The 20148-nt window shown below is 47.9% G+C and overlaps 1 protein-coding gene across 1 annotated transcript in view; it reads right to left on the bottom strand.

The window, feature by feature from the left end:
• Positions 1 to 20148, bottom strand: part of CTSW (cathepsin W) — a 536072-nt gene that overhangs the window by 445646 nt on the left and 70278 nt on the right. The window contains exon 2 of the mRNA XM_086938511.1: positions 15070 to 15133. Coding sequence (XP_086794637.1) covers positions 15070 to 15133 — 64 coding nt within the window. The remainder of the gene's footprint in view (positions 1 to 15069; positions 15134 to 20148) is intronic.

Below are 20148 nucleotides of genomic sequence, written 5' to 3'. Positions count from 1 at the left end.
TTAGAGAGGGGTCCTCTACAGTGGCCTAACTAGGCCGAAGCTATGGTTCACACACAGCCACACACAGCCAGAACTGAAGTAGAACCGGAGGAGAGAAGGAAAAAATATTGTTTTTTTGCTTGTCTGCCCTGAAGAAGTTGTGTGGGTTATTGCAAACGACGAAACACGTGCTGACTGGGCATTTTCGTGTGGAATAAAGAAACAACTGAACATCCAACGACTTATTAAGAAAGCATCAACAAGAACTGATCAGATTGTATTGTGTGCGTCATATGAATTTAAAAAGGACATATGATATATGAAAAGATACTTATCTTCTTGACACCAGCGTGTGCATAGGACAAGCATTCTAGTTTTATGGTGGATCTGGCAAACGATCCAGTAGGAGGGTTCAGGGTGTGTACTTCCCTCAACTTTTCGCAAGACACAGATTGTGAACAACAAATTACGCACACTTGGGAGGTGCCATATCCACACTTATACACAAAACCACCCCACCTGTGAGCTTATTAGTATTCAGGTAGGTACTTGAAGCTCCGCCCAATCTCTGCCCATATTTTTCATTGGCGTGTGTCATTGTACACTGTAAACTGTGGCTGTTCATTGGTCAATAGGCTTAGTAGTCCCTTCTTAGTACCGCCCTGTCTCATTTTGTTAACTCCCATCACCTGTAACTAGTGTTGTTACTCTGTAGGCTTTATTTACAGCCTCCGAGCGCTCTTTTCTCAAATACCTTTGTCCTGCCTGCTGTTGCTGGCAGGACACGCTCTCTCTCCTAACACTTTTTCTTTAATTTTGATAGCATGAACGCTTTTGCAATGCAATAGGTCTCGTATTTGTGAGTTTAAGCTACTGGCATTGTAAACAATGGCGGCTCCTCTGCTATGCATGTGGAGCATCGCCCTACAAGAAAAATAAAATGATAACGGCAGGTTATTATCATTTTATTTTTCCCTAGCGATCTCCAAGTGCAGGGCGGGGCAGGGCTAGGCTGCCCACCGAGCAGGGTAGGAGTGGTGGCACTCCTCAAGTTTGCATAACTGCTTGGCCGGCTGTCTTGGGCCGGCCAAACAGTCCTGCGCACTGTGCATGTTCCCCACCATGCTGTAATACACAGCCTGGTGAGGAACATGCCGAGCCTCCCATTCTCCATCTCAGCGCCAAGCCATGGTGCTCAGACCAATCACCACGCTGCTATCAGCAGCGTCATGATTGGCTAGAGGAGTCTGGTAGCCTAGGTACTTCCTGCTCCTGCATCTGCAAGAAGGATGGAGGAGATGCAGGCGTTGGTAATGCATGTTTTATTTTTTTCTTTGTTTTTTCATTTCTCTCTCTTTTTAATTACCCCGGCCCCGCCCCAATACCGATGCCTGGTAACAGCCTCTACTGATTGTAAATGAAAATGCCTTTTATTTATCTGTTTTTAAAACAACCCATAAATAAAAAGGCATTGTCATTTACAATGCCAATAGCTCAAACTCTCGTAAATGCGAGACCGATTGCATTGCAAATGCTTGTTATTCAAGCAGTGCATGTTATTCATTCAACCAGGAAGGTTTGTTGCCTTATATTGATGATGGAATGACTCTTTCGTCACTGATTTGTATATGGCTCGATCCAAACTGAGATAGCATGGTTAAGTAACTAGAATCAATTCATTTATGTCCCACCTGGGTACAGGACCCTCTCAACACAGAAAAAAATCTAATAATACCTCTGGGATCGTCCACTTAATTTTATTTCGAACTTCCCTGCAGGATTAAAAATAGTTTTGGGCGGGGGTATTCCTGGATCCTTAGTATCTGGGCCCCCTAATGTATTTTTGTGTTATTCTATTGCTGATGGATGAGATGACAGAGGGATTACTTCTAGTTCCTCAACGTTTTGATAACACAAAAATGTGTCTTTTTGCTCCATTCTGGACGTTGGTCTGCGTCAGGATGTTGATGCATGCCCTATGAGGAAGCATGACACTATCTAGTGTGTGAGGGTAGTATTTATTTTAACACAATCTCGCCTCCCTGTGTTTTGTGTGTGTTGATATATGATAATAAATTATATATAGGGCTCCCGGTTTTCCGTTTAAATGATTTTTACATATAAATATAGATAGAAAACAAGTTTTCCTTTGTCTGTATTTATATGTAAAAAAGGGAAAATACTAGCACATTTTGTCGCGCTGCTGTGCTCCAGCAGAGTTGCCTCGCCACGTCCTCTTGCTGATTCTAGGGTTGTGGCTGCCTTCAGGAACGCAAAACACCAGCTTCAGTTTTGCTGGAAATTTGAGAGTCTACAGACCCAACACTGATCGGCTAGCTGAAACAACACAAGCCCAGTAATCTAGGCAGCACCACCCCCTTCTCTATGTAGAAATAGGTAGCGCATGAAGCTGAGCCCGAGGCACTTAGATTCGAGTGTAATCACAGGGGCCACTTCTAAATATTTCACTCTGGCGATGCTGTTGTTTGTCCCGTTCAGCTAGTTGGATTTGTGTTGTGTGCAGCCCCCCTCCCTCCGTCTCACCCTCACAATGCCTGCTACTCCTGTTCATTGTTTTCGCGCTCACTAAGTGCCTGCACAATGGTGGGTCGTGGCAGGAGGTGCGGTGCCCTGAGCTCCGGGATGATCTGCGGCTGCCAGCGCCAGGAGACCTGCATTGTTCTCAGCGCCCCACCTCCGCAAGGTAAATCACTCTCTCAGCAGGGCCGGACTGACTACCGGGCAGTTTGGAATGCTGCCGAGCTGGGGGCTGCTTTTACTGCGGTGGGGGCTGATTTCGTTCATGGAGACCTGCGTGTGCTTCGAAATATTTAATGCAAAACGAATTTCGTTTAGCACACGCAGGTCTCCATGAACGAAATCACTCCTCTGCTCAGCAGCATTCCAAACTGCCCGGTAGCCAGTCTGGCCCTGTCTCTCAGCCGTCCTCCCTTCCCTTGGCTCGAGCTGCGCTCTAACTCTCTCGCAGACATGCCTGCGGTGGACAGGGAGGAGTGGGCAGCGGAGAGAAGAAACCTAATCCTTGTATTTTCAGCCCAGGGCAGCTGCGCTGGAAGGCAGGGCTCAGTCAGACACACACAGGGAAGAGGGTGTAAGTGAGGCTCAGAAACAGAATATTTGCAGAGTTTGTGACTGGACTGCATAGCCCATAACCATTATTGTCTCTTCCTTCTGCCTGGACAAGACAAGGACAGTGTCCAATTCTGCTGCCCCCCTCTCCCCTTCTTACTCTTCCTCCCTCTCTTTGTCACGCTCCTCCTCACTTGCAGAAAACCGTGATTGTTCTTTGGGAGGGATGAAGGGGGCAATCAAGACCGACTACCATTTTGTGTGTGTAAAAGGCCGCTTTATTTGAAACAGGTGCACATCACATACATTAAAACTGGCAACTGCCTCACAAAACTAAACATCGAGTTACCTGCTCCCTTAGGTTTTTCTCTCCCCCACCCCTATGATCCCCACATGATACAATCCCCCCACCCTGAATATACAAATATACAATTCAATTACATCCTCATAGTATCCAATTTTCTCCCCTACATCCTAACTCCAAAACCTGCCAAGACCTACAGACCTATCTGCCTTCTTGCAACTGTAACTAAGTACCCTCTAATGTAACTCCAAAACTGTTTACTCTTTCCCCGCTCCCGTTCCCCAAATCCCCAAACATAAGGATAAAGAACCGAACTCCAGCCAAACTTGGCCAACATCAACACAACTCCGCCGGCACCTGTTCAAAGCGACAAATACATACAAAATCCCCCCATGTGCACCTGTCCCAAACGCCACCTCCCTAACAGAAATTACCCTGAAATTAAAACCCTCCACCACCCAAATCCCAGGGGTGGGGTGAGCGGGACAAGCTAATTTGCGCTCCCAGCCACCAGGTTTCAATACCTAAAATGGTAGCTGGGAGGAAGCGGAACCCCGGCTATATAGCCTAACTGGGCTGTTTAGTTCTAGATTGGGCTGCCTTTGGGCTATTCCCAGGCAGCCCAAAGCGACAAAATGGCCGCTCCCATCTTGCCCACTTCCCCCTCCCAAACCTGCCCGGGGGCAGACCTCACGGCTCGGCTGCCCCCCAAATCCCCCTTGGGAGGGATGAAGGGGGCAATCAAGACCGACTACCATTTTGTGTGTGTAAAAGGTCGCTTTATTTGAAACAGGTGCACATCACATACATTAAAACTGGCAACTGCCTCACAAAACTGAAACCTCTCTAAACATCGAGTTACCTGACCCCTTAGGTTTTTCTCTCCCCCACCCCTACGATCCCCACATGATACAATCTCCCCACCCTGAATATACAAATATACAATTCAATTACATCTTCATAGTATCCAATTTTCTCCCCTACATCCTAACTCCAAAACCTGCCAAGACCTACAGACCTATCTGCCTTCTTGCAACTGTAACTAAGTACCCTCTAATGTAACTCCAAAACTGTTTACCCTTTCCCCGCTCCCGTTCCCCAAATCCCCAAACATAAGGATAAAGAACCGAACTCCAGCCAAACTTGGCCAACATCAACACAACTCCGCCACCCAGGGAAAGTGGGGTAGGTGATTGCACCTCCTCCCCCCTGTCCCTGTATCCCCAACCCCCCCCCAGCCCCGGCACAGCCGCTCGTCCATGAAGATCCCTTACTCCCGGCGAACACCCAACAACTTCGCCAACACTTCCCGAAGCTCCAACAGATATAAATCCATTCCAATGCGGAAAAGGTGTACCCCGTCCCCCCTGAACATCTCCAGCACATCGTACTTGATGTCCCTGTGCCATATGCACGCAAAGCCCAAATGCCGACAGAAACGCACCATCTCCACATTTAATTTCCGCCTTGCCTTGTCCACCGCCTGCGGCTTCACCGCCCCCGCCACACTCTACGCAGCACCAGCTCGGTCCATACCACCGCACAACCTGCCCAACACCTGCGCAGCTCCGCCAAATCCCGCCGCATTGCTCTCATCAGCACCAAACCCGACTCCTGCACGAGGTCGTTCTCCCCTAGGTGGAGGACCAACACGTCCGGGCAACGCCCCCCGCACACCAATCCATTCAATGTCGTGACCAACTCCTTCCATCTCATGCCCCCCCTCCCCGACCAAACCACCTGAAACAAAGCCGGATTGAAACCCAGGTTGTCCCCAATATAGCTATCCTGGGCCTGCAACTTCGCCCTCTTCACAAAGGAATGTCTCACAATCCAGACCAACATGTCCCAGGACGTGGGGCCCGCCACCGAACCTGAAATGAAAAACAAATGGCAATCAACACTGTCCCCCCAACTCCAACTCGCGCGCTCCTGTTAGGTCTGCGCTGCGCACATAACGGCGATAACAATCTGAGGTCCATCTCCCCAACCGCATGATGGCCCCCCTCCCGCACCCCCGACGATGCGCCTCGGACACCGCCCCTATCCGAAAAGAGTGCGTGCCAAATTGGCTTCCATCCACTCCCAGTCTGGCCAAGGTCTTCCGAAACACTCCCAACCGCTGTGACCAGGTTGCTCCTTTTCCATTTGCGTGCTGAAACACCAAACCACTAGCGGTGCCTTCACCCCTCCATTTCCTGCACCGGGCACTCCCTTCCTTCCTTCCTCTCCCCATTTCAGGACCACCCAGGCCCCAACACCCCTCTGATCCGTCTTGGACGTACGCAACCACAGGCGCACCTCCGACTGTTCCGCTTGCACCTCCGACCACTCCACCACCCGGCCGGCCTTAGAACGCAACAGCTCAGACACCCAGAATGCCCCCGCGAACATCCACACCATCAGAGTCCCGAACAGGCACGCTCCCTTCCGTCCCTGCACACTCGCGGCAGCATTCCCACCACTCTGCCCAACAGCTCCTTCGACACCGGCCGCCGCACCGCCCCCCCCGCCCGCATTCCCGTGCCCAACGCTCCAACATCCTAGTACTCAGTTCACCTGCGGACGGGGCGTATCCCCAAAACAGCTTCCCCATGAAACTTATCCCCGCCAGCTTACCCGCTATCGTTACTCTCGACAAACCCCTGCCAATCAGGTCCAGTAGGAACTGTACCACCTCCTCCTGCCTGTCCCTGCCCGGCGGCTGCCAACGCGCCCCGGCCGCCACAAACTCCCCCCAGGCTGCCACATACGCTGTTCTGGTCGACTCTGCCAAGGATTGTAGAACCAGCTGCAACATCCGGTGTTGCCAATGTCCCACATCCGCACCGGCAGTGGTGTTGGGTCCCGTTCCGCGTCCTCGGCTAACCCACGGAATCTCCCCCACTGCGAACGAGACAGAGCGTCCGCAATGTCATTGTCAATTCCTGGGACATGCACCGCGCGAAAAGCAATGTCATGGCGCAAACAGCCCAACACAAACACTCTCAACAGTTTCAACACTTGCTCATCTCTGGCGGACTGGTGATTCACCACTTGCACCACCGCCATGTTGTCCACATTGAAAGTCACCCGTCGATGGGCCAGCACTTCACCCCACAGCCAGATCGCCACCACCAAAGGAAAAAGCTCAAGGAAGGCAATGCTCCTCCCGCCCCCTGACCACTCTGGGGGCCACCTCTCTGCGCACCACTTCCCGTTCCAGTAGAGACCGAAACCCTGCTGCCCGCCGCATCCGAGAAGATCTGCACATCCCAAACCAAGTCCTCGTCCCGCTGTAAGGGCACTCCGTTGAACTGGTTCAGGAAAAACCGCCACATCCGCAAATCCTCCCGCACACACGCCGACACGCGCACATGGTGGTGTGGAGGCCTCCGCCCAGCCATTGCCCGGGCCTAGCCGTCTACAGAACGTCCTTCCGACCCGCACCACCCTGCACGCAAAGTTGAGATGTCCCAACAGCACTTGCACCTCCAACACTGTCACCTTTTGTCTGGCCACCATCAACTCCAGTAGCCCCAGCATCTGTTGCTGCTTGTCCGCCGGCAGCCGTGCTTCCATCAACCTTGAGTCAATCTCAATACCCAAAAATGACACCGCCGTGCCTGGCCCCACTGTCTTCTCTGGTGCCAACTGCACCCCTAGGTCCTCCATGATCTCCTGAAACCTGTCCAGAGCCACCTGGCAGTTCGTGAAGTCCGGGGCCCCGACCAAGAAAAAGTCATCCAGGTAGTGCGTGACTCCTTGGTGACCCGTGCGTTCCATAAAAAACCACTGCAGGAACGTACTAAAACATTCAAAAAGAGCGCAGGACATCGAGCAGCCCATCGGCAGCGCCTTGTCCACATACCAGCGGCCGTGAAACTGGATCCCCAGCAGGTACCAGTCGTCTGGGTGAACAGGGAGCAACCGGAAAGCCGACTTGATGTCGCACTTGGCCATTACTGCACCTCGTCCCTCCGTCACCACCAAAGCCATTGCCGCCTCCACGGAGGAGTACACCACCGTGGCCTCGCTCTCGTTGATATAGTCATTCACCGACCCGCCATCCGGCCATGACAAATGCTGTATGAGCCGGAACTGCCCTGCCTCCTTCTTGGGCACCACGCCTATTGGGGACACTATCAGTTCGGCCATCGGCCAGTCCCCAAAAGGCCCCGCATTGCGACCTTCCTGCACTTCCTTGTCCAGCTTACTCTGTACCACATCCGGGTGCTCCCGCGCCGACCGCAAGTTGTCCGCCCAACGCCGCACCCGAGGACCCTCGTATCCTAACCGAAACCCGTCTCGAAACCCGGCCTGCAGACGATCCGCAGCCCCCGCATCCGGGTAAATGCGCAGGGCCGCCGTCAACCTGTCCAGTCTAACCGGCGTACGAGCCCTTTGGCCCAGGCCCTTTTTTCCCCCAGCCGCTGCCTGACGGTTGACCGCTCTCGGGGCGCGCTGCTCCCGCTGCTGCATGTGGACCCCCATGCTGCTGCCCAGTAGGGTCCCAACAGCGCAGCACTGGGTGCCCATATCTGCCGCACCCAGAGCACTCGTGTCTAAAACAGCAATGCTCTCTGGCGCATGCCCCCTTATTAAAATTACAGCAGGGCCCCACGGTTCCGGACTGGCTCTTAGCTCCGGCCTCCACCCCCCTTGGGTGGGGCGCCCTTGAAGGGCTGATATATGATCGGGAGCCCGCTGGCGGTAAAAATAGTCTTGCCCGACCCCGCCAAGCCCATTGTGTGCTGCCAAAGATCGCAATCCAGCTCGCCCCACTTCGCCTCCGGATCCCACACCATCCTTGCCCTGAACTCCTCGTCATATTGCGCCCACGCAAACCCCCCCCGTAATCTGCGCCTTCCAGATGACGTCCATGTACTTAAAAAGGGACACCGATCTATCCGGGAATTTCTCACAATATACACTCGCGAAAATCAAAAACGCCGCCGTCCAATTCTCTATTGTCAGCGGCACCCTCAGGCGCTTCTGCAGCTCATACTCCTCCTCTTTCGACCCTTCCTTTGACCGAACCTCGCGGTGCAACAATTTCAACAACTCCACATACTCTCCCTTCCATATCTTCTCCTTAGTAGCCGCCATCAAATGCGCCCCTAGCGGCTTCGTGACCCCCATGTAAGGGAGCCGCTTAAACTTCAATTCCTTACTCTCAGGCTTCGTCGCACCCCCGTCATCCGCTGCTGCGCTGCCCGCACTCCCCTCAGCCTCTGGCTTTGCAACCTTGCCTGCCGCCGACATCCCCTCTGGGCCCCCGCACCCAGGGCCCCCTGCATCCTTCCCTCCAGGCGCCAGCGCAGCCACATCCGTCCCCACACCCCGATCTACCACATACCACCCCTTGCATAACCGATCCTCCCCCCCACCTCCCCTCCCCCCACCCCTACCGACACCATCCGCGGCGCCTCCTTGCTTTTACCTGTAACCAAAGTATCCCCTCGCCGCTCCTTGCCTCTCCTTTCCGGCGCCGACCTGTCTCCCGACTGTGTCCGGGCCGCCGCAGCACCCGTGACACCTGCAAAAAAGAACTGACACCATTACCGGACCCCCGTCCGCCCGGCCCATCCCTCAATTCCCCTTCCTCCGGACTGTCCTCCTCTCCTTCCGTCAACTCAACACCTCCCCACCAATACTTCCGGCGCGCCGGTGGCGGCGCCGACTGAACACTGCCAGAGGCCCTCCTTCCGCCTCTGCCCCCACTCAAAATAAAATAGTCCTCTTTGCCGGTGCTCCAGGATCTCTGCTGGTCCCCAAGCTGCTGGGGCCCAGTGGGTGCGGGGCCGGCGAGCCCGCCGGGGGCCTTCTTGAGCCAGCCGTGCCGTGATTCCTCATGACCTCCAGGCTCGCCGCAGGAAGCTCCGCCCTCCCTTCTCCTTGGTGTCGCTGGGCCGCCCCAAGCCTTACCAAGTCTGCTCCCCCGCGCCGGCCTTCCCCCTGCAAGAAAAAAGGTACTGCTGGTGTGCCGGGTCCCTCAATCCCCCCAGCCGTCCCCCGCACCACCCTCATCTTCCTCCTCACTCCAGCTAAGCCCCCCTACCCCTGCTCCCATGTCCACCGCCAATCCCAGCCCCTCCCCGGCCCACCCGGCTCCCAGCCGCCACCCTGCCCAGCCCCCTCCCCCCCCCCCGACGGACCCGCCTTGTCCCCCCCTGCTCCGCCCCATCCACCGCCACCATTCGCGCCTCCCGGAGACCCTCCTCCCAAGATGCGAACACATCCAGCCCCTCCCACTCTCTCTCACTGCCTTCCGAGTCAAACAACAATGGGGACCCTCCCCCCCGCCCCTGCTCCACGTCCAGCTCTACCCCCCCCCCCAAGACCATCCCCCCTCTCCCCCCTGCCTGCTGCCCCACCCCTCCCCGCGCCCCCCCTCTCACACCCCCCTTAGCTCCCTTTTTGCCTGTGCTCCTGCCCCTCCCCTTCATCTCCTCTGCCTCCTGCCGGGCCGGCGAGGAGCTCTCATACTGCCTCCTAAGTGCCTGCCCCCCTCTGTCATTCCCTCCGTTTCCCCCCCCCCCTGCCCGGGCCTCTCTCCTGCTGCATTCCCCCCGCTCCGCCCCTCCCCCGCTTCTGCTCACCCTGCCTCCCTGGCGCACCCGATGCCTCTTTTCTCGGCCGGGCCCCCCCACCGACCTCCACAATGTCCGCGTGGTCGCGCGACTCCACACGCGGCCGCTCGGGTTCGCTGCACTGCTTCCCGTCCCCCGCCGCCACAGAGAATTGCGGCGAGGCGCCCCTGGTCACACGCCTCGCCCGCTCTCCACCAGCCCGCTCTTCCCCGTCTCCCGGGGCCGCGCTCCTGGCATCGGCGCTGCCCCGGAGACTCACCTGCAAACTCGGTGCCTTTCTCGGCGGCGAGCAGGCCATGACCGCTGCCGCCACGCCGAAAGAGGCCTGGCGCACCGGCCGCGCCGCCTTCGGCCCCACCAAGAGGCCCATCCGCCCCGCCTCGCTCAGCAGGCTGATGGCCTCCAACACCCGAAAATCCTCCGAAACTGCCATTGAAAACACAGAAAAACCGCCACACTATCACGCCAGACAAGCTAATTTGCGCTCCCAGCCACCAGGTTTCAATACCTAAAATGGTGGCTGGGAGGAAGCGGAACCCCGGCTATATAGCCTAATTGGGCTGTTTAGTTCTAGATTGGGCTGCCTTTGGGCTATTCCTAGGCAGCCCAAAGCGACAAAATGGCCACTCCCATCTTGCCCACTTCCCCCTCCCAAACCTGCCCGGGGGGCAGACCTCGCGGCTCGGCTGCCCCCCAGATCCCCCTTCCTCTCCTTTCTGTTATTTGTTTCCCAGTGAAATGGATCCAAAAAAAGAGCTCACTTTTCTTACAAAAGTCTTTTTCTGACATTTTTCTATTCCAAAACGCGGCCTCAGGAGAAGTGAAAAAAGGTTTTAAAATACAAACAATAAATACATAACTAAATAAAACAAGACAGAGTAGTCGCAAAGTGGCCAGATTGGTTTTATTCACACCCAAACACAATAGCGCCACCTTACAGAGTTTGCCAGTCAAACGCTACTTTTCTTTTCATGTCCTTAGTTCTCTGAATAATGAGTGTAAAAGCTTTAAGTTGTATTCCCTATGAGTGTTTAATTTTGCCAGAATTATTTTACTTTTTTCAGGCAGCAAATTACTCTTCTCTAGTGCATAGTTTGAATTGAGTTGCTTCTAGCTGTTTATAGCTGGGCACAATTGGGTTGGAGCTGAAGGGAGTGTGAGTTTCTCTCAGTGGGGCAGGATGGTGTTCAGTGGGGGAGAGGATGTAGCACTCTGTGCAGATGACAGAAACTGCAAGGCTCTTAGACAAATGTCTTGTGATAGCACTTTTAAGCGAATGGCAAAGTTTTACGATGAATGTATTGTGTTGACCAATAATACCGAATGCATCCGTGCATTGTCAATTTAAATAAATGTGGAAAAATGCTAGCTGCAGCATTGCCTTCTGCTTGTGCCAAAAATATATGTGGATAAATACAGATAAAATGCTCAAAAAATAAATATGGATAAATACAGACAGAAATGCCAAAAAAATAAATACCATAAAACCGGGAGCCCGAATTATATATACTTGATTTGGAGCACTGCATGAACTCTCAGTTAGCTTCATCAGCAATGGACTCAAATTAAAATATTTGTGGCAGGTTTAAACACATTGTAGTAACCTCGCAAGTTAGGCCAACTGCTAAATATTTTTATATTCATTAGCCATTCCTATATTTTCTTCATGTTTATTTTCGCTGTTCAACACGATTGCCTACAATAGCATGCAAAGGCCAGTATACATGTTCATAAAAACAAGAAACAATCACTGCCTACTCACAACCACCAGGCCTGCTGCATGTGCTCTTTCTCGGGCTGTTGTTGGACGCCTCATCCAAGAGCACGACTGCTTTCTCCTCTCCCCTCGTGGACAATGCCATCACAGTGAAATCACGTCACATGACTAATAACTGTGTAGCTTTAAAATAAAGCCACACAGTGATTGGTCCTGTCCTTTCATTGCACTCCCACGCTGCCTTGAATGTTTGGACCCACGGGGACAGGCTGGCCTGCCTAGATCCAATCCAGGCTTTGCTCGCAAGTTTTTAAATAATTAAAGCAGCAGGAGAGCAAAGCAAGGATTTGTCTGAGCAGGTGAACCCACCGTTCCAAAGGAGACCGGGAAGGGAGTATGTTCCCCCTGGATCCTTAACAGAGCCTGGGTTCAAGTTTTTCAAAGTCAGAAAGCGGAGGTCTACATAAGTGTTCAAAGCACCTCATATTCAAAGCAGTTTTAATACAAAAATAATGCTAAAATGCATCTTAAGTGATAATCCGAAGACTAAAAATAGCAAAACTAAAAATGGTAATGTCATCTAAAACCAACAAAGATACGAGTTTAAAGACAGGTCAAATGTGTTTATTTCCCAAACTAGTCTAAGAAAAAATGACCTGCCTATCAGCATAACCACTACACTGTGTTCTTCCCCAGTTAGATATTTGAGTATCTTTCTGAAGGACTGTGGGATTGTATTAGGGGTTGGTGGACCGAGTAAAAGCAGACAGGGTTGCGGAGTACTTTACATCCTCCCTTTTCTTTGCCCATCAAATTTAGAGCTGTCCGCCAGCCCCACGGACATATCTACACATTGTATATCTACACATTGGCAGGAATCGCCGTCATGGCGGTTCCTGTGATTGCAGGAAAAGTTTGACAACTGCTCCATCAAACATGATGAGCTGTGCCATAGTTTTTTATTTGTGAAAAACCGACTCCCATAGTGGAAAAATAATGACCTTTACACCTTGGGAGTTTTCTCCATTGGTGTTGGGGTAATTTTTCCTTTTTTACTCTGCCTCACTGCCAGGATATAACAAGCAGTGACAGACAAATAACAAAAAGTCATCTGACTGTCTGCCCTAAAATGCCATCCGACTGCCCACTTTAAATAGGGCGGAGAGTAGGGTGCCTTACCTCATGTGCCCATCTCGCTAGACTGGCTGAGGAAGATTCATGCCAACAGAGTACATTTTACACAGCGTAAACCTGGCAGTCCGACCTGTAAATCAGACAGGCTATCCGAGAGTTTGTTGGAGAGGGTAATCTGTCATTGTTGTGATGGAGTACCATCACTGCCAAACTCTAAATCGTCCACTGTAGCTTATACCAGGCTCCTTTTGTACCACTTGTGTATCGACAGTCTCCATTCAGTCTGTACCTTTATGGAGAGAATGCATCCAGGTACGGGCTCAAAAAGCTCCAAAAAACTGAACACAGTATTGCTAAAAGGGCACTCAGTACTTGAAACAGTACTGCAAATATGACCGCCAGAACTACATAAAATACGCCAGGGGAGCCTTCCAGAAAACATCACAATACATCAACATAAGAGACTTTTATTATTGGGCACCACTCTTGTTGAGTAATCTTGATTCAGGCACAATACTCCCAAAGACACAACACAAGTGATGTCTACAGTCGTAACACAACCTACCTTTGTCTTTAGGTTAGATATCTCGAAATTATGAAACTTGTTTGGCATGAATTCTTAAAGCCCATAGTTATCTGAGGTCTGGAAACAATACATGCTCCATTTGACATTCTTCTGCTATCGAGGGATAATTGTTTCCAAATGGAAGCATTGTAGGTGTTGTGGGTGGAAACTATAAGCAAACTCAATGCAAATGTGAACTATTCTTTGGATAACTTACATGCTCTTTACTGTCAACATCCATACAAACCCTCTCTAACAAAAGAGAGGGACCCAAACAAACCAAAGGGGTAGGGTACCAAAAGACACAACTGTCAATAAAGTTTTCCCCTTTGGGTGAACTTGAAAACAAACCACAGTTTTACACAAGACTCAAAAAGAATTAACCCACATTCACAAATGAGGAGCAGATAATAAAAAACATGCAGTAGTCATACAGAAAAGAATGTACATTTTATTTCAGTAATTTAAAAATCAGATTTAAATAAACACATTGTAATACATCAAAAGTTCATTACACAAAAAATGGGACAATATAAAAGGAAAACAATTCCAATTAAAAAGGAGAAAAGGAACACCAGTTTCAATGGTTCAATAAGATATGCTCCATGAAGGTATGTCAGATTTCACCGTCACATGAGCTTCTTATTTCTATTACTTAATGTTTCTCCACAAAAAAGTGCATCGACGCGTTTCGGTTATGGCACACAGATATTCGAGGCCAAAAACCTTCCTCAGGATTAAAATAATGATATCCCACTTTAAAACAATATCTTGACAAATATCAAGCAATGTTGCTTACAGTCAACTGCTTACAATAGTCGGCCACCTTCTAAGTGTACCTTTAAATGCGTTTTCTTGTGCATATAAATGTATACTGCACATTTCAAGGGACGTCCTCAGTCACGTCTTACAAACAATACGGCCGACGGACTGAAATTATTTCCGTTTTCTAGTCAGACCGCCCGCAGCCTGCTAGTATAGCGCAAATGGCCGTAGCGTGGGGTTCTATTTTCTCTGTCCTCCAAAGATGAGAAATAATTTCAGTCCGTCGGCCGTATTGTTTGTAAGACGTGACTGAGGACGTCCCTTGAAATGTGCAGTATACATTTATACGCACAAGAAAACGCATTTAAAGGTACACTTTGAAGGTGGCCGACTATTGTAAGCAGTTGACTGTAAGCAACATTGCTTGATATTTGTCAAGATATTGTTTTAAAGTGGGATATCATTATTTTAATCCTGAGGAAGGTTTTTGGCCTTGAATATCTGTGTGCCATAACCGAAACGCGTCGATGCACTTTTTTGTGGAGAAACATTAAGTAATAGAAATAAGAAGCTCATGTGACTGTGAAATCTGACATACCTTCATGGAGCATATCTTATTGAACCATTGAAACTGGTGTTCCTTTTCTCCTTTTTAATTGGAATTATTTTCCTTTTATATTGTCCCATATTTTGTGTAATGAACTTTTGATGTATTACAATGTGTTTATTTAAATCTGATTTTTAAATTACTGAAATAAAATGTACATTCTTTTCTGTATGACTACTGCATGTTTTTTATTATCTGCTCCTCATTTGTGAATGTGGGTTAATTCTTTTTGAGTCTTGTGTAAAACTGTGGTTTGTTTTCAAGTTCAGCCAAAGGGGAAAACTTTATTGACAGTTTTAACATCCATACAAAGTCTCCTATCCATCAAAGCCTTACCATTGTGACTTCCGTAACTCTTGTTGAAGGTAACCATAAAGTTCTTGAACATTCCCATCTCCACCTAGGAAAATCGTAAACGTGGGAAATCGAGTTATTAGTTATGTGCAGTACCTATTAGAACTACTTATAACATTGAAATTGGTGCATTACATTTTCCATTTAACTCTCCAGCGGTCCAATTAATGACCTGCTATGACATTCGTTTACAGAAAGAGAATGGTCACAACCTTCAGAACATAAAATAACTCAAGTACTCCAAGGTAAAATTACATTTCCATTTCTTGAAAATTACACCATTCTGTATTTTTTTATTTTATTTTATTTTTCCTTTTTATTAATACAACACAAAATAATCATAAATACACACGACATACCAAGAACTGTGAAATACAAAATCATACGAAATTATAATACACACTTAGAAATAATCAAATAATAGCAGACACTTAACTAAAATCAAGAGGCTGTACACAAAGCAGCATCAAATGACATTTAACAATTAAAGGGCTAAGGATCACATCAATGTGGAGGCAGCATCACACCATGTCTGATTCATAGGCCTGCCATAGGTTTTCCGATACCAGTAGGAGCTATCACGGCTATCATGACCCTTCTATGGTTGTAGGTGGGGGGAGGCGACTCTTGAGCCCGAGCCTAGTGTATAAGCATAAACAAATGAAGGAGTCTACCCTGAAGACACAAAGTTGGTGACATGCTTCATCATAGGGGTCCCACCCGAATAGCCGAATGCTATCCGGGTGTGCTTCAACACCTGATTACAGTGGTGCAGGTTAGTCGCAACAGTGGTGCAGGTGAGTGAAAAGGTGAATTTTAAATTTGTCTTTAACTCCCTAAGACTTTAATATGGAGCAACAAGACAAAGTTAAAAGCAACGTGAGATACCTAACTCGGCTAAATTGACCTATGGATCTATGTGAGAATATAAAGTGATTGTGGTCTACATGTTTCAACCTATTGGTGATATTACCAGGTTTCTTCAGGACCTATCTCAGCGACCCGAGTGGTATACACACGCTAAGGTGTACCTTACACTGGGTCAATCATATACCACACGTATACTTACAGTATGGTGACCTCTCAGCAGTCTGTGAAAGGGAAAAATTAGAGACTCGATTCAGTCGTGCTTCAGGTGTTGAAGCACACCCGGATAACATTCAGCTATTCGGGTGGGACCCCTATGATGAAGCATGTCACCAACTAGGTTGGTGAGTGAGAGGTCTTCTTAAAAAAGGAAAACCTTTTCCTTTTTGTATCCTCCTCTATACAACATCGACACTTTGTGTCTTCAGGGTAGACTCCATTTGTTTAATATGAATACCTCAAGGGGACTAGGAGTATTCCCTTTGTTATAAAAACCCTTTCTCTCTTCTTTGTTAGTTATGGTAGTGTATAAGCTCCAAAAGGTCTTTGTTTGGTTCCGAGGTGGTAGTAGTTCACTATACGCTTCTGTTTGAGTGTTACAGTACATCATGTCTGTAGTCCATTGCGGTAGTGAGGGGGGGGGGGCACAGGACAAGTGCATTGCAAGGACGAGTTTAGCAACTAGTAGGGCCATGTCAACTAAGCATCTGATGGGTTTCTGCAATTTGTTCGAATAGCTGAGAAGGGCTAGTAGCGGGTTGGGGCTGAGCACTTCTTGTGTGATTGCACCTATTTTGGCAAAGACTTGTAGCCAAAAGATCGCAATAGCGGGGCAAAGCCACGCCAGGTGTATAAAGTCGGCCTCACTCCTCCCACATCTCTCACAGTCGACCGTATCACGGAGCCCCAATCTGCGCAAATGCACAGGTGTATGATAGGTTCTTTTTTTTTTTAAATATCTTTATTAGGTTTTTTCCCAAATTTACAAACCCCTCTCTTCCCCCCCCCCCAGTCAGACAAGTTCAACAATAATATTTCAAATATAAACACAGAGAAATTATGAATTTTAGGTAAGTTCATAAATCATACATTAATAGCTAAATAGGTAAATAGGTTAATCAACCAGCCAAAACATTTCCAGTCTGTTTGGGTAGATACAAACAGCATCTAAATAATTATTATTTACACAAAAAAAAAAAAAAAAAAAATTACAGCCATAACAAATTCAATTTTGGCAGTTCTTAGATCACGCTGGTTATGGCCTTATGTTACAGAGAATTGCCTTGGGATTGAGACCACTCAATTAAGGGATTCCAGATTTTTAATCCCCGGACCCTCCGTCTTCTGCCTTTTCTTTTATATATAGCCATTTCTAAGTTAAATATAGCTAACAATCTAGAAAACCACTGTTGAAAAGATGGTGGGTTAGGGTCTAGCCAGGCGGTGGCGATACAGATTCTTAAGACCGCCATTGCGATAAATATTAATTCGTGTCCAGGAGATAGTTCTGCGAGACTAGTCGCCCCAAGCAAAATCATTTCATTAGAAAGGGTTATTTCTGTTTTTAGAACATCAGTTAGAAACCGTTCAATGTTCAATTTTAAAGAGGATAAGTTTGCACAGGAGGAAAATATATGTATGCTGTCTGCATTAGATAAAGTACATCTAAAACAACATGTACCCCTCCCACTTCCCCATTTGGCGATTCTATCAGGGGTATAATACATAAAAAAGCAGGTTTTATAAAACTGAGTTTGCAGTTTAGTTGACATGAGGATAGTTTGAGATAAATCATATGCATAATTAAATTCTTCTATGCTGATTGCTAATTTCCCCTGCCACTTCTGTGCTGTTTTCTCAAGATTGTTTGGAAGGAGGAATAGCAGGTGAGAATATATCTCACCAATTGTGAATTTTTTGGTTCTTTTTAAGATTTCTGCTGTCGGTATTTTATCAAATGGGGTATTTTCCCTAATCCTTCGTGTTAAAAAATCTCTGATTTGCAGATATTTAAAAAAATCCCTCCATTCCAAGTGATATATTTCCCTCAAGGTTTCAAAAGAGTATAACCCTTCATTTGAAATAAGACATCCAAAATGTGTAATTCCTGCCATATTCCATCTATCAATACAGGCATCTCTGAATATTTCGGGGAGGGCCGGATTGTTGCTTAGAGGAGAGTAAAGCGAGAGTCGTCCTATACCCAGTAATTTCCTCACAGCTTTCCATGCTTTAAATCCTCCCAATAAGGTTTTTAGGCGGACCTTTTTGTGGTAGCTATCGTAGAGAAATCGCCACATATAGCCTTTGCTCTTATTACCTAATACCAGCTGGTGAATCGATGGTTGGTCTTCCCCTGAGACTATCTCATTATCGTCTAATAGAAAGAAGAGTTCATGATTATATGAAAGCATACAAGCCCAATAATATAGCTTAAGGTTAGGAAGGGCTAAGCCTCCTTTTTCTTTAGGGAGAGTCAAGAGCTTGTAGGCTCTTCGAGGTTGTGAATAAGACCAAATAAAACTGGAGAAAGTACGCTCCATCAGTTTAAACCAATATTCAGAAATTTCCAGATTAATTGCTCTGAACATATAGAGCAATTTAGGGAAGTAAACCATTTTTAGTGCATTTACACGGCCAATCAGAGATAGTTGCAGGTTATTCAAACAGTGAAGATCTTTCTGCATTTTATCTAGCAGGGGGCTGAAGTTTAATTTGACCACTGTATCGAGTTTAGAGGAGATACATACCCCTAAGTAGGTCGCTTTTGTTGTCACACGAGGATCCGCCATAGTGCATTTGTCGTTTAGGATTACTTGGGTTTTGTTCTGGTTGAGGGCATAGCCGGCCATTTTGCCAAAGTTTTTTGCCTCAGTTTCAGTTATAGGTAAGGCTAATGTCGGATCTGATGTCACTATGGCGATGTCATCGGCATAGGCAAGAGTTTTAGTCATATAACCTTGGGTCAGAATAGGGATAATCCCAACATTAGATTCTAGACTGCGAATAAAGGGATCAATGTAGATAGCAAATAGCAATGGGGAGCATGGGCATCCCTGGCGAGTTCCCCTTGATATTTTAAATTCTTTAGAGAGATTGCCATTTACCATCACTACAGCTTTAGGGTCAGTATATAGTTTTTGTACAGCCTGAATGAATCGGTGTTTAAAGCCCAGATGACCCATTGCCAGCCACAGAAATGACCAGGAGACCCGATCAAATGCTTTTTCAGCGTCTAAAAGGATAAGCGCCATTGGGTCTCCCGTCACTTCTGTACTGTCAAACAGGGTAATCACTCTATGAATGTGGTCTGTAGTTCCTCTTCCTGGTACAAACCCGTGCTGGGAATTTGAGATAAGTTTATGTATTAATGATGCTATTCGATTCGCTATTAATTTGGAATATATTTTTGAGTCCACGTTGATTAAAGTGATAGGGCGGTAGGAGCCCATCTGATCTGGTGGTTTATCTTTCTTCAAGAATATGACTATTTTGGCTTTTGACCAGGACTTTGGTGGTTGTCCCTTGTTAAATATATGAACACATAGATTTAAAAAAATCTCTTTGATTTGATCTAGGAAAGTAATATAAAACTCTAGAGGGATAGAGTCCAGGCCAGTTGCCTTTCCTCTAGGCAAAGCCTTCACTGCCTCTAAAATTTCTTCCATATCTGGTATCTCTTCTAGATCATCCTGATCTTCTTCGGTAAGTCTACTAGATGGTCCCTGATTTAGGTATTCTCTCATACTGTCTGTATCGGCCCCTGTTTCCTCTGAGTATAAAATACTATAAAAGTGCCAGAAAGCCTCTCTAATTTTATCACTTTCTGTGATTAAGCCTTCCACTGGGTCTGATATTTCCCGTATGAGATTCTGAGAGGTTTGTTGCCTCATACGTATGGCTAATTGATGGCCAACTGATTCACTTACTTCATAAGTTTTTTCACTATGAGCTGTGGCTTTTTTCACCGCTTTGGTGATAAATGTGTTCATGATAGCAGCCTTATCTATTGTCACTTGATATTGAATTTTGGTGAGTTCTTCTACCGTTAAAGAATCGCGTGTTGCCCTAATGAGTTCTTTTTCTGAGTCCTGTAATTTCCCTAATAGCGCTTTATATTGGTCCCTTGCAAATTTATTGACCCTTATTGAGTATTGTGTAGTTTCTCCTCGGATTCCGGCTTTTAGTGCGTCC

This window comes from Lissotriton vulgaris, chromosome 9 (genome assembly GCF_964263255.1).
Source record: "Lissotriton vulgaris chromosome 9, aLisVul1.2, whole genome shotgun sequence".
NCBI classification, from domain to species: domain Eukaryota; kingdom Metazoa; phylum Chordata; class Amphibia; order Caudata; family Salamandridae; genus Lissotriton; species Lissotriton vulgaris.
This window is presented reverse-complemented; position numbering and strand designations above follow the sequence as displayed.